The sequence below is a fragment of the Lactuca serriola genome, chromosome 2 (genome assembly GCF_051521515.1).
Source record: "Lactuca serriola cultivar US96UC23 chromosome 2, Lser_US96UC23_V15, whole genome shotgun sequence".
In the NCBI taxonomy this organism is placed as follows: Eukaryota; Viridiplantae; Streptophyta; class Magnoliopsida; order Asterales; family Asteraceae; genus Lactuca; species Lactuca serriola.
In genome coordinates, this window is record NC_136409.1 from 107942364 (window position 1) to 107956858 (window position 14495).

General features: G+C 37.2%; 2 protein-coding genes across 2 annotated transcripts; one reads left to right on the top strand and one right to left on the bottom strand.

The window, feature by feature from the left end:
• Positions 1–3793: 3793 nt before the first annotated feature.
• Positions 3794–7100, top strand: LOC145086611 (NADH dehydrogenase [ubiquinone] 1 alpha subcomplex subunit 13-B). The gene is made up of 3 exons (XM_079024429.1): positions 3794–4141; positions 6558–6629; positions 6710–7100. Exons 1-3 carry the CDS (start codon positions 3927–3929, stop codon positions 6852–6854), a joined length of 432 nt encoding a protein of 143 aa, XP_078880555.1. The 5' UTR covers positions 3794–3926; the 3' UTR covers positions 6855–7100.
• An 896-nt stretch (positions 7101–7996) lies between these two features.
• Positions 7997–13257, bottom strand: LOC145086612 (uncharacterized). The gene is made up of 4 exons (XM_079024430.1): positions 12743–13257; positions 9750–9854; positions 9465–9521; positions 7997–8470 (listed from the first exon to the last, which is right to left on the bottom strand). The coding sequence occupies exons 1-4, from the start codon at positions 13076–13078 to the stop codon at positions 8147–8149; spliced, it is 822 nt and encodes a 273-aa protein (XP_078880556.1). The 5' UTR covers positions 13079–13257; the 3' UTR covers positions 7997–8146.
• Positions 13258–14495: the final 1238 nt, after the last annotated feature.

Genomic DNA, 14495 nt, shown 5'->3' on the forward strand with positions numbered 1-14495 from the left:
CTGGAAGGTCGTGACCAATGCTGATCGGTTGATCAGGGTATCCTTCGTTGATTATTTCCTTTCCTCTTCTCGGGTCTTGTCGCGGTTTCTTTGTTTCCTTAGTCATTTCTGTTGGCTTCATGACCGTAAAGCACTGCAATTCCCTGGGAGGGGTGGCAAGTACTGTGGCTGGGCCCGCCGAAGTGTCGAACTTCAAGATTCCATGCATGGTCGAGGGGACCGCTCCTAGCTTTAGGAGGGTCATTCTTCCCAAGATAATGTTATGCTCTGCCGAATGTCGAATGACCACGAAGTCGATTAGGACCGTCTTCTTTCATTGATTTATCGTGGCTGGTGATTATCAGGGGGAGGTGAATCGTGCCCAGTGGCCACAGGCTATGGCCGGTGAATCCGACCAGTCTCCCCGCCGTGGGTCTCAGGTTGTCTTTCCAACGATCTGGGAGAAATTGAAAACAGTGCTCATAAATTATGTCTGCCGAACTCCCTGTGTCGACGTAGACCCTATGTATGGTTACATCCTTGATGGAGGCCTGGATTACCAATGGGTTATCACCTCTCCATCCTTCCGGACGGGGGTCTTGCGCAGAGAACGTGAGTGTTCGCGCCGGGGGCCTGGGGACCCATCGATTTGGCGATTGTGCCTCCCCACTTCTTTTGTTATGTATCATGAATATTTCCTTGGGTTGAACTCCTTCTCGAAGCGCGTTCTTGGCATTTTCGGCGTCAAATTTGGCGTGCAGGCTCCGTGCTATTTCCACCAAGTCTCCTTTGAGCTGCTTTTTTTCCATTTCCTTCTTGAGTACCGAACAACTAGCAGTGTCGTGTGTCTTGCTTTTGTGGTATTCACAATACCGGCTCTTGGGTGACTTGTCTTGTTGTTGTTTTTTTGATACTGTGTACACCTCCGGTCGACGACTCCGTCTATTGTCTCTATCGAATGGTCGAAACCTCGCCTGGGGCCTCCTTACCTGGCCAAAGTGCCTGCCTCCCCCTTGAAAGTCTGTGTGGCTTGGATTGTGGCATTTGGTCGTCATAGCATTTAGGTATGCTTGTTTTGCTGCTTCGCCTTCTTACTGCCTCAGATATCGTTCTACCCTCTCCTTTAACTCGGCCCTTGTTTGGGGTTTCTTACCCATGAGATTTTATGACAAAGGGCCTGGTAAAAGTCCCCACGTGAAAGCGCCAGCTATGAGTCCCTCGTCGTGTCCCGGAACGTCTAACGTTGCGTTTATGAACCTGGTGAAATACTCTCGTACGGTTTCACCCTCCTTTTGCTTACAGCCTATTATGGAATGAGGATCTCCTTTGTACTTTCTTAGCTACATGAAGTTGGTAAGGAATATGTATTTAAGTTGAGCGAAATTGGAGATGCTGCCTGGACGCAATGTCTTGAACCATGTGCTTGTGTTGCCATCGATAGTCATCGGGAAATATGTGCACCAGAACCTCTCATCAAGCTTTAGAGACGTTATTGTACACTCATACGTGTCGATGTGGCTGTCTAGGTCGGTAGTGCCATTATAGGTTTTAAGCGTTGGCAGTTTGGCCGTGTTTGGCATTTCGTAGTCTAGCAACTCTTTGACAAATGGGGATGTGACGCTGCGGGAAAGGCAGTCTTGGGTTGGAATGGTTGATGTGCCTTGCCGCTGGTGTTAGAGTTTAAACCGTATGACGACGATGCATGGTAGCCTGGACTTGGTCCGTAAAAGGGGTGTTGTTGGAATGGCAACTGGAGGAGAAAGGGTGTATTGGTGTTAAAGGGTTGATTGTCGAGGCCTGTTGGAGGTTATGGTTGGAGGAAATGGTCGGTCCGGTCCAGGTGCCCGCCATCGAGTAGATAGGTGGTGTATGAGCTACCATAGTCTACGTCAGTGGGGGTAAGGAAAGCATTGGGCCCGTTCCACCCGTCACCTGATTGAACGGTGGCACTGAAAACGGCGGCTAAATGTTGAGAACTTGGCCTGGTGGTAGCATCGTTGAGTGGACCGGTGGTGGTTGTTGCGTCGGTGGTACAAAGAATGACGACATCTGAAGGGATGTGGTTAAGAATGGCCCCGCCGGAGTTGTTCTCGGTTGGTGATTTGTCGGTTGCGAGGCGGTGTTGGTGGTTATCGTAGAGCTTCCCTCACCTAGGTTCGCTCTGTTGACCGCTGTGGGCGGTGGTGTTTCGTCCAACGTTGCCATGGAGCGTATGAGACTATCCTGATGGCATCGTGTCCTTCGCTGTCGTCAGACGCCATTGATTCTTTAGCTTTTTGCTTTTAGTTTGTGTTCTTCGTCTCACAAACAGATGAACGCCAACTGATGTGACCTGGCTTCAACCGGATTAGTGCTACTAAATTAGGTTCCTCGTTTTCTCTGCAAGATCACAAGAAAGAGAGGCCGTCAACCGTTTCCTGGGAGGGTGCTCCTGGAAGAACGCTCTGACGGTCAAGTTAGAAGGTATCTAGGGTTTTTTGGGTATCTTACTTTTAGAGAGCAGAGCTTACCTTGTGAGTCTGAGGGTGCATCCTTTTATACCTAGCGCTCTTGCCCAGTCTATACTGGACAAGATCGCCTTTTGGGGATACAAGATCAGAGGCGCTGATTGGAAGGTCATGCGTCCTTAACCGTCAGGGCGCTCTCATTGGCTCTGGCGGTAATGGCCTGACCCCATTGTTTGTCCCCTGATTGTCTCTTTTGTCTTGGAGCTGGGAGCGTTCTTTGGCGGGCGCGAGCTCCTCGCCTGAGCATTCTGTCCCCAGGGGAGCTAGCGGGCGCTGAACCTACTGGGCTTAGCCCGTCTGGAACGCTTAACGCTTCGGCTAGGTACGATTCTGTCGTGCCACCTTAGGCACGTCATCATGAATAAAAAGAGAAAATAATTATATGAAAAATAAGACAATATATATTGGTATTTATATATGTAAAAGTTTATTTAAAAAAATTACAAAACTAGTTGTTAAACACTTAAATTTCGAGTCAAACACCAAAACAATTGTGAGTAGGTGTGGTGGGTCGTCGTGTATACCACAAATGACAACGACCATGAGCCACAGTGAACATTGTGGATGATGTTTGTTCGTTGTCACCTAGCATATATTATTCAATTTCCCTTGTTATACTTAGGGATGTGCGTTTGGACCGAATAGTCGAACCGAAACCAAAACCCAGACCGAACCAACTTGAATTAGGACCAAATAAGTTATTTGGGTCGGTTCTCAGGTATCTATTTTTGTCCAATTCGGGTTGCGGGTTATTCGGTCCGGGTTACCTGAATAAAGGTTTAATCCGGCAAAAAAGACCGACCCGGAAAGTGAATAGTCACTTGAACCGTATAACCCAAATAAACCGAAATGAACCGAATAACCCAAATAAACTGAAATTGCCCGAATAACTCAAATAAGGAAATTCTACATCTAGTTTAAGAAAAAAAAATATAATTAATATTTTTTTTTTCTTAAACTAGATGTAGAATTTCCTTATTTGGGTTATTCGGACAATTTCGGTTTATTTGGCTTATTCGGGTCATTTCGGTTTATTTGGGTTATTAGGTTTAAAAACATAGTGTAAATGTTTATTTGGGTTATTTCGTTCCTTTCAGGTTAATAACCTAACCGAAACCCGTATTACCCAAACCGAACCGGTCCGTATTAGTATAATCGGTCTGGGTTTTGGTTCCCACTTTTCATCTAATTCTGGTTTCGGATTATTCAGTTTCGGGTCGGTTCCTTCCCCAAGCACATCCCTAGTTATACCGACCAAAACTTAAATGCGCAGGTTAGTTAGGCTAGCGTTAACATGTGCGCAAGTTAGACGTGTCCTCCGCATCTCCGTTTTGTGTGAAAACTTCTACTCTCTCTCTTTCCAAAACTCCAGTTGAATAGGTTCTGTGTATTTTGGCAAAAGTTTGCAGAAAGAGAGGGCAAATCTGTGAGCAAAGAACGATGACAGAGGCCTTCATAAGGAACAAGCCAGGAATGGCGAGTGTCAAGGACATGCCACTTCTCCAAGACGGTCCTCCTCCAGGCGGTTTTGCGCCGGTCAGGTACGCACGGAGGATCCCGTCCAAAGGACCCAGCGCCGTCGCCATATTCCTCACTACTTTCGGCATTTTCTCTTGGGGTATGTATCAGGTCGGCAAGGGCAACAAAATCCGTAGGTAAGTATCTCGATTTCCGGAAACCCCTTGTTCTTCTTTTCAAGCATCTATTGTCTAATTGAACTGCGATTAAAGATAGGTAGCGTTCTAATTGATGATCCAAAACTAAAATTGTATCAGATCTGTTATGAATTTCAGAAATAGTTTGCTGGATCATTTCTAGGTTTAGAAATTGGATAGATAATACACGAGAAGGTGCTTATTACTTAGAGAGCTAGTTTTCATCTTTTATTGGTGTTCACATTTAAAGAGATTGATTATTGATATGAGTATCTGGTTTACTAGAGAAAATGATGATTGCATATGACAAATACTACGAATCGCAATTCTTTGTGACAAAATTTGTAACAAAAACTCATTGTAACTTCTGAGTTTTCAGGAATTGAAATCTTGTGTTCTTGTTTTTGAATCATAGTAGTCTCCAAGCAAATTATATCTGCAATGGCTCCCAGCAAATCTGACTCAATTGTTCTTTTAACTTCCTGCCATTAAAAGAAGTTGCAAATCCCAAAGTTATTGTATAGAATCCTTTTGGGACATGTTATTTTGGTATGATATTATGATGAAACTTACTTTAGCATTGAGAAGCTTAGGGTTGAGATAAGAAATATATTTAAGTGATTTGAACATTGAGAAATTTGGGTGTAATGGACTACAATCCCAATCTTTTTTGTCCCATTTACATCAATAGTCTAGTCTCATTCCAATGCATACCAAACACAATAAAAGACTGTCTTGTGTCTGTGTCTGTGTCTGTAAGGGGCCTTTGAGCCCGGTCTTTTGCATTCTAGCTTATGGAGCTTAGAGCATCCACAATAGATGAGCTTTTTGGTGCCATGTCATCGCCACATCAAGAAACCAAAAAGTTTAACAAACCTCCACTATACTAGCTTTTTCAAAAAGGTAATTTTATGGGCCATACCAATATCAATTTATAGACTAAATGAATAGAATAGTATCTAACATATGAAAAAAAGAAGAAGGGGAAAATGACATTCTAGCCCTACAAACTATTGGGTATTATTTTAAAAGGTCACTAATGTTTTTTTTGGTACTTTAGTGTTATAAAGTCAAATTTACCTGTTAAAAATGTTAAAAAAGGTATGAAGCTTTTTTTGTCCGGTTTTACAGGTAAAATTAGATTATGTGTCTATTTATGTGGTACCTCTTTGCTTTGGGGTTGTACATTGAGAACCCTAACCTCTCTTTATTCCAGTAACATAATTCTTAGCTAGCTATTCTCTACCTTCTAACTGAGTATTTATACTACTAGGGTAAGACAAAGATGAATTCTACCACACCAGACCACAAAAAGCTGTCCCCACTAGCATGTTACTACCATTAACAAAAAAAAGCCTGAAGTATAAGAAAAATTACTAAATTACCCTCGAACAACTTTCTAGCAAGACAAGGAGCTGGCTACCCACAATTGGTTGACTAGACAAAAGATGACCGGTTCACCCCTTCATTTTGTTTAAAATGGCTTTTTTAACATCTAAATTTGACTTTAAGCCCCTAAAGTACCAAAAAAAAGCACTAGTGACCTTTTAAAATGAAACCCAATAGTTTGTAGGGCTAGAACATCATTTCCCCACAAAAAAAAAAAAAAAAAAAAAAAAAGAAAACTCTTATCTATCAAGTATCAAGCTTGCAAATTTACAAGCAATGTAAAAAAGCTTTGAAATGAAGAACCTCCCACACTAACTTTTTAGACTTTAAACAACGTATTTGGCCCGATAAGCTATTGAAAAAGCTCATTTTGTGGATGCATGAACAATTGATACACTTTATTTCACTAGGATAGTATCTTTTATTTCATCACGGTTTAACAAGTTTACATAAGCGGAAGTGCATAAAGAAAATCTATTTTACAACTTATAGTACATCTTAAACTTCTGTTATAACAATAACTACTTCATGTGGTCCATACTCCTTTCCTTTTGCTTCTGAGATATATATGTAAGCTTTAAGCTTAGTGAGTAATTATGGTTTTGATTATTTAGCATAAACATTTAATGCAAAACAGTTAATGCATTCTTTCTTGTAACATCTGCATACTTGAAAACATTTCTTTGAGATCTCATAGCTACATGTAAGTAGGAAGGTACACCTCATTTACTTGTTTCTTCCTATTTCTTTAAAACCTTCCACCTAATGTACTTGTTGCTTGTGTTGTGGTAATTGTAAGCATGATGTAAGCACATGGTAAGCTACTTGCGTGCTTGTTTACTTTCTTCCAACTTTTTTTAAAAATAAAATTTGTATTAATTTTCCATAACAAACATTTCTTAAATGTCCCCCTTTGTTGTCTATGTCCTTCTATTCTACAAGTAATTCTTATAAAAGTATTAGACTTCTCACTTCTTTAACTCTGTTAATATGCAAATGTATACATTTATTTTTTTGATTCGTTTAGGGCAATAAAGGAGGAAAAGTATGCTGCCCGAAGGGCAATTTTGCCAATGCTACAGGCAGAAGAGGATGAAAGGTAATCAAGCAGAAATGGTCATCTCTTTCGTTGTTGTTGTTGTTTGGTTAAAAATTCATTTTGATTGGTTTGTGATTTAGATTTGTGAAAGAATGGAGGAAATATTTAGAAGAAGAGGCGAGGATAATGAAAGATGTGCCAGGGTGGAAAGTTGGTGAGAGTGTTTATAACTCTGGAAGATGGATGCCTCCTGCAACCGGTGAACTTCGCCCTGAGGTCTGGTAATCAACCTAAAAATCATGCTCTTATCATAAGGGGAAATAAAATCCGATGTATTTGTTATTTTTTTGCTACTTTTGAATATTAGGTCAAGATTTGACCTTCTTTTGTTGTGACACCAGAAAGTTACTTGCTATATATGCCTATATCTAGTGTATTGGTATTTGGCAATTTGACTATGGCCCTATGCTATATGATAAGATAAATTGTTGGTGTTATTTTTTCCTTCAATTAATTGAATTGTTATTATTATCTTGATGAGTAGTTAAAGGTTTGTAATTGTGTAGCGTGTGCCATCTTTGTATCCATGATAGTGTTTGTTTGGTTGTGTTGTATTTAATGGGGAAAATTTTAGAAAAACACTTATTTTTTCAGTATTTTACTAGAAAGCTCATTATGATTATTTTTTAAATAGAAAAACTGAAAATGAAAAATGAATAAGTTTTTAACTAAACGCGTTTTTTAAATTTTTCAATGAAAAATGAAAACGGAAAATGAAAATCGAAAAGGAAAAACAAAAAACGGTAAATGAAAATTGTTTTTCCGTAACTAAACGCAACCTTATATTTTCAGTATTTTACCAGAAAGCTCATTATGATTTTTTTTTAAAATAGAAAAACTGCAAGAATTGTATTCATTTAAGCAATTATTTATCAACTAAGGGTTGTTTAATAGGTGTTGATTAAGTCAGATCTTAACTAAGTCGAATATGACGGTGTAAGAGACATCAGTCTCTAGTCTCTATCAGACAGTGTAGACCAAATACATCAAATCTAACTCATATAAATCCTAATAGGGTAATCAAAATGGCAAATGAATCAAAACTGCTACATGATTATTCTAGAAGAAGTAAAAAGAGGAAATCTGGAAAATGGCTAATATGAAGGCCTATGGCTGTGAGAGAGGGTTTTCCCAGGAACAATCTCTTGATTGTGTTTCGTTTTTAATCTATTGCATCTTCTTTCTTACATTTCTTCTTTTGTATCATTCAATTTCATTAAACCCTAATTTTTGTTCATCATTTGTAATTATTTGTCATGTAATATCCAATTTTAATTGGTAAATAATAACTTAAATAGAATTAGTTCAAATTATCAATAGGGGTTTTTATGGTTCGTTTTGTTGCTTTTTTGATTTCCGGTCAAAAATTAAAAGTCTTTTAAATACAAAACATTATAACAAGCAAATCATTATTTATTTTACATTCATACATTTACCAACAAACACGAATTCACAATCACTATCAACCAAACAAACAACTTCAACTACATTTAAACAACACAAAATCTCACAAACTATCAAACAAAACAAGGACCAGTGCCACCTTTTTTTTCAGCATCTGGAACACTCGAGTAGCAGAAAAGCTCATTAGACATCTTCCACCCCCAATCACATCCCCTTGAAATCAACATCTGTGGCCACCTGTTGATCCTAACATAATGCTTCCTAATCTTCCCATCTGCCAAGAAACTTGTAACAATGGAGTAACAACACTCATGTCCACCCCACACCTTGTCACCAGGATCCGCAGTTTGACTACCATCCGGATGAAAGTAGCGACGCATTGGTCTGCCTGTTCCTTTCCAGTATGGATCCAAGTTCCGCCAGAATTCTGGTGCTGACTGGCGGCAATACGGTGGCAATGCCAAATCTCATAAGTTGAATGTATTTTATACCAAAGGGTTAATGTCTTAAATTGGCAACCAACTAATATTCATATTATGTTGTCTAAGGGGATGTTTGGTAACCTCTGAATGAATCGGTCAACGATTCATTCGGTGTGTTTGGTTTTTGGTTCATCCTCTGAATGAACCAAAAACCTTGGAACCACCTCTGAACGGTTAAGAAAGCTTGCCTTCTCTTAACCGTTGAGAGGTTGGAACCATTCAGTGCGATTTACCAAACAGTCCCTAAGAGCATCCACAATAGGCGAGCTTTTCATTGGAGCTTTTTCATGAAAAAGCTTTAAATGAAAAAGTTTAGTTCCCTTATATCTCCATAGTAGAAGTAGAAGAGTATTGTCAATCAGCTTTTTATGGATTGTTTCTATAAGTTAATTTATAATTGGTTGAGAACAATCAGTGGTCATGGAAGAGCTTGTTAATTAACAAGCAACTTGAAAAAATTTTGATCTGAAAAAGCTCTTCTTATAGCTTTTTTAAATTTCAAGAGTTTTTTAGCTTTAAAAGAACTCATATTCTGCTGACAAACTCTGTTCATATTATGTCCATGTGGTGGCGCTGACATGGCATCCACATGTCATTTTTTCTCTAAGAAAATAAAATTAAATAGAAGTCCATGTGGACACCACATTAAAATTGATCCGGTCACATGTACAAAATATGAACAATTTTTTCTAGGTGTTTATGTTGAATGCCACCTAGGATTGAATACAGGTACACCCTATTAAAATTGATCTCAATGCCACATGGATATATTATGAACAAATTTGCCAACATGGTGCCAGTCGGATGCCATGTAGGATTGCATATGGTTAAAATTGATCCAACATGTTTAATGACCTATCAATAGCTGGTTGCCCTTATATGACATTAAGCCTACACAAAAAGTAAGGAATAATAGATATTAGATAATACATGAAGTAAAAGCACATGCCTTTTTAAAGTGAAACTCCCAAGCATGATCCCACAAGTCTTCCTTCATGATTCGGCTCTGAAATAGAAAAACCAAAGTACTTCAATTTAATTGTTTATTGTTTTATTATATCGTCCTACTTCCATTTCTTTCCATTAAACTACTACAACAATTTTTTTTTTCTTTTTGTTCTTATTAGGTCATTGTAGTTTGAAAAATCCACCCAATTTTAAGATTTGTAAAGTACAATGTTATATTCCTATCTCTTGCATTTTTGAAAAGAAAGAAGTAAAGAGAGAAACATACACGTTTTGCATCCATAATTGATAAGGAGTAAGCAGCCAACTTTGACAATCCCTCTGTTTGGGAGACACGAGGTAGATGTGCTTTGCTAGCCCATAATTCTTCACACTGTCAACAAGAAATCGAGTTTCTTCTCAATCAATATAGATGTTTATACAAGTTGTGCTCATAAAGGATCAAAAATGAAAAAAAAACATTTTGGATTTATACAGAATTGAATACAATGACAAATAAAAACCAAAAATTCTAAAATACATAAACTCACTCACTAACAAATCATCTATGTAGACATAGTGTTGTTTCTTTTTGAGCTTAATAGTTAACTTAATAATTCTTTTGGATTTTGATGCTGAAAGAGTAATTCAGAGAACAGAAGGCTATTCCCATATATTTCCAACTCTAGAAGTATGAGGAGGCTCATTGTCTACTATTTAGCAATACATCCTAAATCTATTAAATTAAAGAAGACACCAATACATGTAAGCATCTGCAATGTTTTATGATTGTGGAGTCCTGTTTTTTAGAAAACCAAAAACTTGAAGTGATAACTTCACAATATATGAAAACAATTGGAAGGAGACAAAACATTAAGCATATTGCCAATATGCATAATCTTTAAAACCAAAAGAGACATGTTCTCTTCCATCTCAAATGAGGGAGAAAAACACAGAGAACTGTATATAAAGAAATCATTTTTTAAGTCAATGGTGCCAACAACTTTGACTTAACACAAAACTATGTATGAAGCAAGTATTCTAGTTCTCGCATACCTTACATGCTTTCTCACAAAAATATACCTAGGAAATTTAGTATGGAAGATTATTTGATTCTCTATGTGTGAAAAGTAGTCTAGGTTGATGATATTATCATCACTGGAAATCAAATGACATCATCATCATTGGAAATGATAGTAGTATGATTTCAAAGTCAAAGCACTTCACATTGTATTCCTTCATTACTTTCATGGGATAGAAATATACATGTAGCCACAAAAAGAATTCTACCATGTCAACGAAAGTATGTTCTTGATATTCCCATTAGTGTGGTTTACTAGGTGTGCAAACTTCTTCCTAAATATGGAAAACCTATAAATATATGAGATCCATTGGGATATTTAACTATGTGATAGTGAACCAATAAACCCTCCACCAATCCAATTCGTAGCTTGCTCACATTCTCACAAAACCACAATAAAAAGCACAAATATATTTTATCCATTGGGGGCGATTAACAATTTAACATCTTTGCTCCAACTTGAGGATGAGTATCAGACAAACTCTGGTATTCAATCCAAATCCCTCACAAATGTTTTACATCGAGATGGAAGGCAAACGGATAACAAACTTCGCCCCTAAACCTTTATGGTTTGGCAAAACTAATTCTTTTAAAAACTACTTCCATAGATCTTGGGGTCTCAACATTACTATGCATGACCAGTTGGACTCTATTGAAAAACTTTACAGGCTCCACAACCCCTGATGCAAGGAAACCAACAATATCTAATGCGAATGGTATAAACACATGTTGATTATCCAACACCCTTTCTCGTGTTTTATCACTTTGCATGAGGCAGCTTGTCCCTGGTCCCCCATAGTGAAACCCCCACTACAATTTATTTATAGAATATGGTCACATGATAACTTATATCATCTCCAACCCACTTATAACAAAATACTGTAAATATTAAATATTACATTTATATTATAATTAGTAGATAAAAATAAACTAGAAATGTATAATTCTATAAAAAGAGGGACTAAAACCGACAACTCAAAGTTCATCCCCATAGTATTACACCAAATATGGCGTAATACTATTCATATCCCCCAAAATGGGGGAATAAATGGGGTAGGGTTGGAGAAGAATAGAGAAAAAATGGGAGAAAGTATGGAAAATGGAAGTGGGCTGGAGATGCTCTTAGTGTTACATTTTTGTAGTTTCCTATTTACATTATATCTTATAACTTAGCACTTACACAAAGCTTGTTAGGGAAAACAAATACCCAACACACAACACACACAAATTATGGTGAAAAAAAAAGAGAACATTTGGTGATTTACGTGTTTCACACAACTAGTTTACACAAACACATGAGATTCATACTATTTTGGGCCTAAAATTCCAACCACAGGGTCCCTTCAGCAACCATCAGATCAGACTCCACAACTCAACAGAGCTTGTTGTTTCTCTTCTTCTCAAACTTACAAAAAGAAGTTACAATGTATGCCTTGAATTGACAATAGGGTGGAAAAAAAAAGAATTCGGAAAAAAACACAATCTAACTTATTAACTCCTCTTTCTCATTACCCATCCTAATCAAATTAAACCATGAGAAGTGAACTGAGTTCCGAAAGAATTAGATTACATAGAAGCCACACAATATCATACATAAGTGACCCATGAAAGAATAATTAATAGTAAACCAAGATATAAATTTGTTAGCCATTAACTGTGACTCACCAACATTTAAGTTTTATTTTCAACATCATCTTTACGAAGCATTGCATTCTTCAGCTTGCACTATTCCTTTTAATGTTTTCTTGTGTATTTGAGTATCTTGATATAAGTTTCTTGATTCTGTACCACAAGAATAAGATGCAGATAATTAGATTATTATTAGGGAAAAGTTTTAACCAATCTACCTTCTTCATGTAACCTGAGAAGAGGTCTGAACTCTCTAATTGCAGACACTAGTTTAATTTATCCCAAAGCATATAATGGATCACTATAACCCTAAATTATTCATTCTATCAATAACTCAACTTGTTTTCGCAATCAATTAAGCAACTTGTATTCGCAATCAATTAAGGGATTTAGGAAACCAAAAAGATTCCAAATTTAACTTCCAAAGAAGCTTCACTTCTTCCAAACCCTGTACTAAACTCACAACAAGCTACAATATCATCAAGATTCAAGATTGATGGAATATTGATAAAGCCAAAAAGAAAAAAAGCTTAAACAACAACAATTATCGACTATTTTGTGATTTTGTGTACCTTTTTAGACCAGATGGCATCACTGGAAGCGACTCCATGCCAGCTACGAGAGACCAAAAGTGATAGTGCCACGCTGCGTGCGTCGAGATTGTTTAGTATCATTAACATGATATCCCTACCAAATACGACTAAAGGGTCCTCTGAATTTTCTTGAGAATCACAATTTGCCCTTTTTCTTTTCCTTTTCCTTTTCGTTATCCTCTTCTTCTTGATTTCCCCAGTGAAATTGTTCAATCCCTCCACTTTCGTACTAGCGAAATTCCCATTGTAATCATCGTCTTCGTATTCAGAGGGTCGATAACCATCTTCTGCAATGTTTACGACTTCAAGAGCCATCTTTCTAGACTAAGAAAATGAGAAAACCCACATGGAAATACGCACAATTTGTTGAAGTACATATACGTATATGCGTTATATAGACAAAGAGCTAGAAGAGTCACTGAAAAACAGTGGAGGTGGAGGTGGAGGTGGATAGGTCTAAAGTGAACTTTGTTGGAACCTGGAATGGTCTTTATTGTGTTTGCAGATTTTGCCACGTCAACGCTCCTAGAAAAAAATCTTCTCCTATGTAAATATCTTCTCCATTCTACTTCACCATTAAGTCTAATTCATACGATGTGGATCAATATGCTTCATCCGTACGATGTCGTTTGCTTGTTGTGGTCAACGTAACGAAAGTTATCGTTTGCTTGTTGTGGTCAAAGTTATGAAAGTTATCATAGTATAGTTGAACCTTGAAAGTTTTCCAAAGGGTAATTAGTAATCTAGTTAAATTAAGAAAGTGATTAGTAATTTTTAAGCCAAAAATTAAGAAATGTCCTAAAATAGCCCATGAAACCGTAGCCATTTATATTCGTCTACTGTTTCGCAAAATCGTCTACTTTTTCGTATATATATATATATATATATATATATATATATATATATATATATATATATATATATATATAAAGTATTTCATATTTTTTGAATTATTTCATATTTGAGAAATTTTCTTCTCTCTAACTTCTTTATTTCCAAAATTAAGATAATGAGTTGTAACGAGTATTTCGTATTGTTCATTATGGATGGAAGATGGGAGTTTGTTAATTCCTAATTATCATATGTTTGGCCACCGGAATACAATCCGAGAATGTTTTATTTAGGTGTTGAATTTTACGAAGCCACCACGTTCACCGAATTTGTTCATTTATTGAAGTGCAAGATAGGTCTTTCTAAACAATCAAAAGTCAGTCTAGCTTATCAACATTCAAAACAACTCTATTATTGTGGTATTGTTGATGATCGTGATATTATAAAGCTGATCAAGGTAATAAATGTCGTTGGAGATAAATTTGTGTCTGTCTATGTGGTGGTTGAAGAAGGCGTTTAGCGTAACGAAGTGGATGATAGAGGAAAGGCATCTGCAGCTAATTTATCAAGTGGAAAAGGGAGCAACAACCAAATAGATAATTTTAAAAGTCCATGTAAAAGTCAATATCATAGTATCGCTGAAAATGTAAATGTAGTGCCAGAACCGATTATGTATGTTACACCGGAGAATTATAAATATATCGGTGATAATGATGTTGGTACATATGTTAATGATGTTGATGTAAATCATTACTTTGACAAAAAAAAAACACTAGACGTGGTGAATAAGGTTGGTAAGGAATCTGGAAAACAAGAAGTTCCATTTTTGCATGATGGTGAACTAAAAGGATATGGCAAGTTTGCGGATTGTAACAAGTTGGATATATCCGACCTAGAGAGC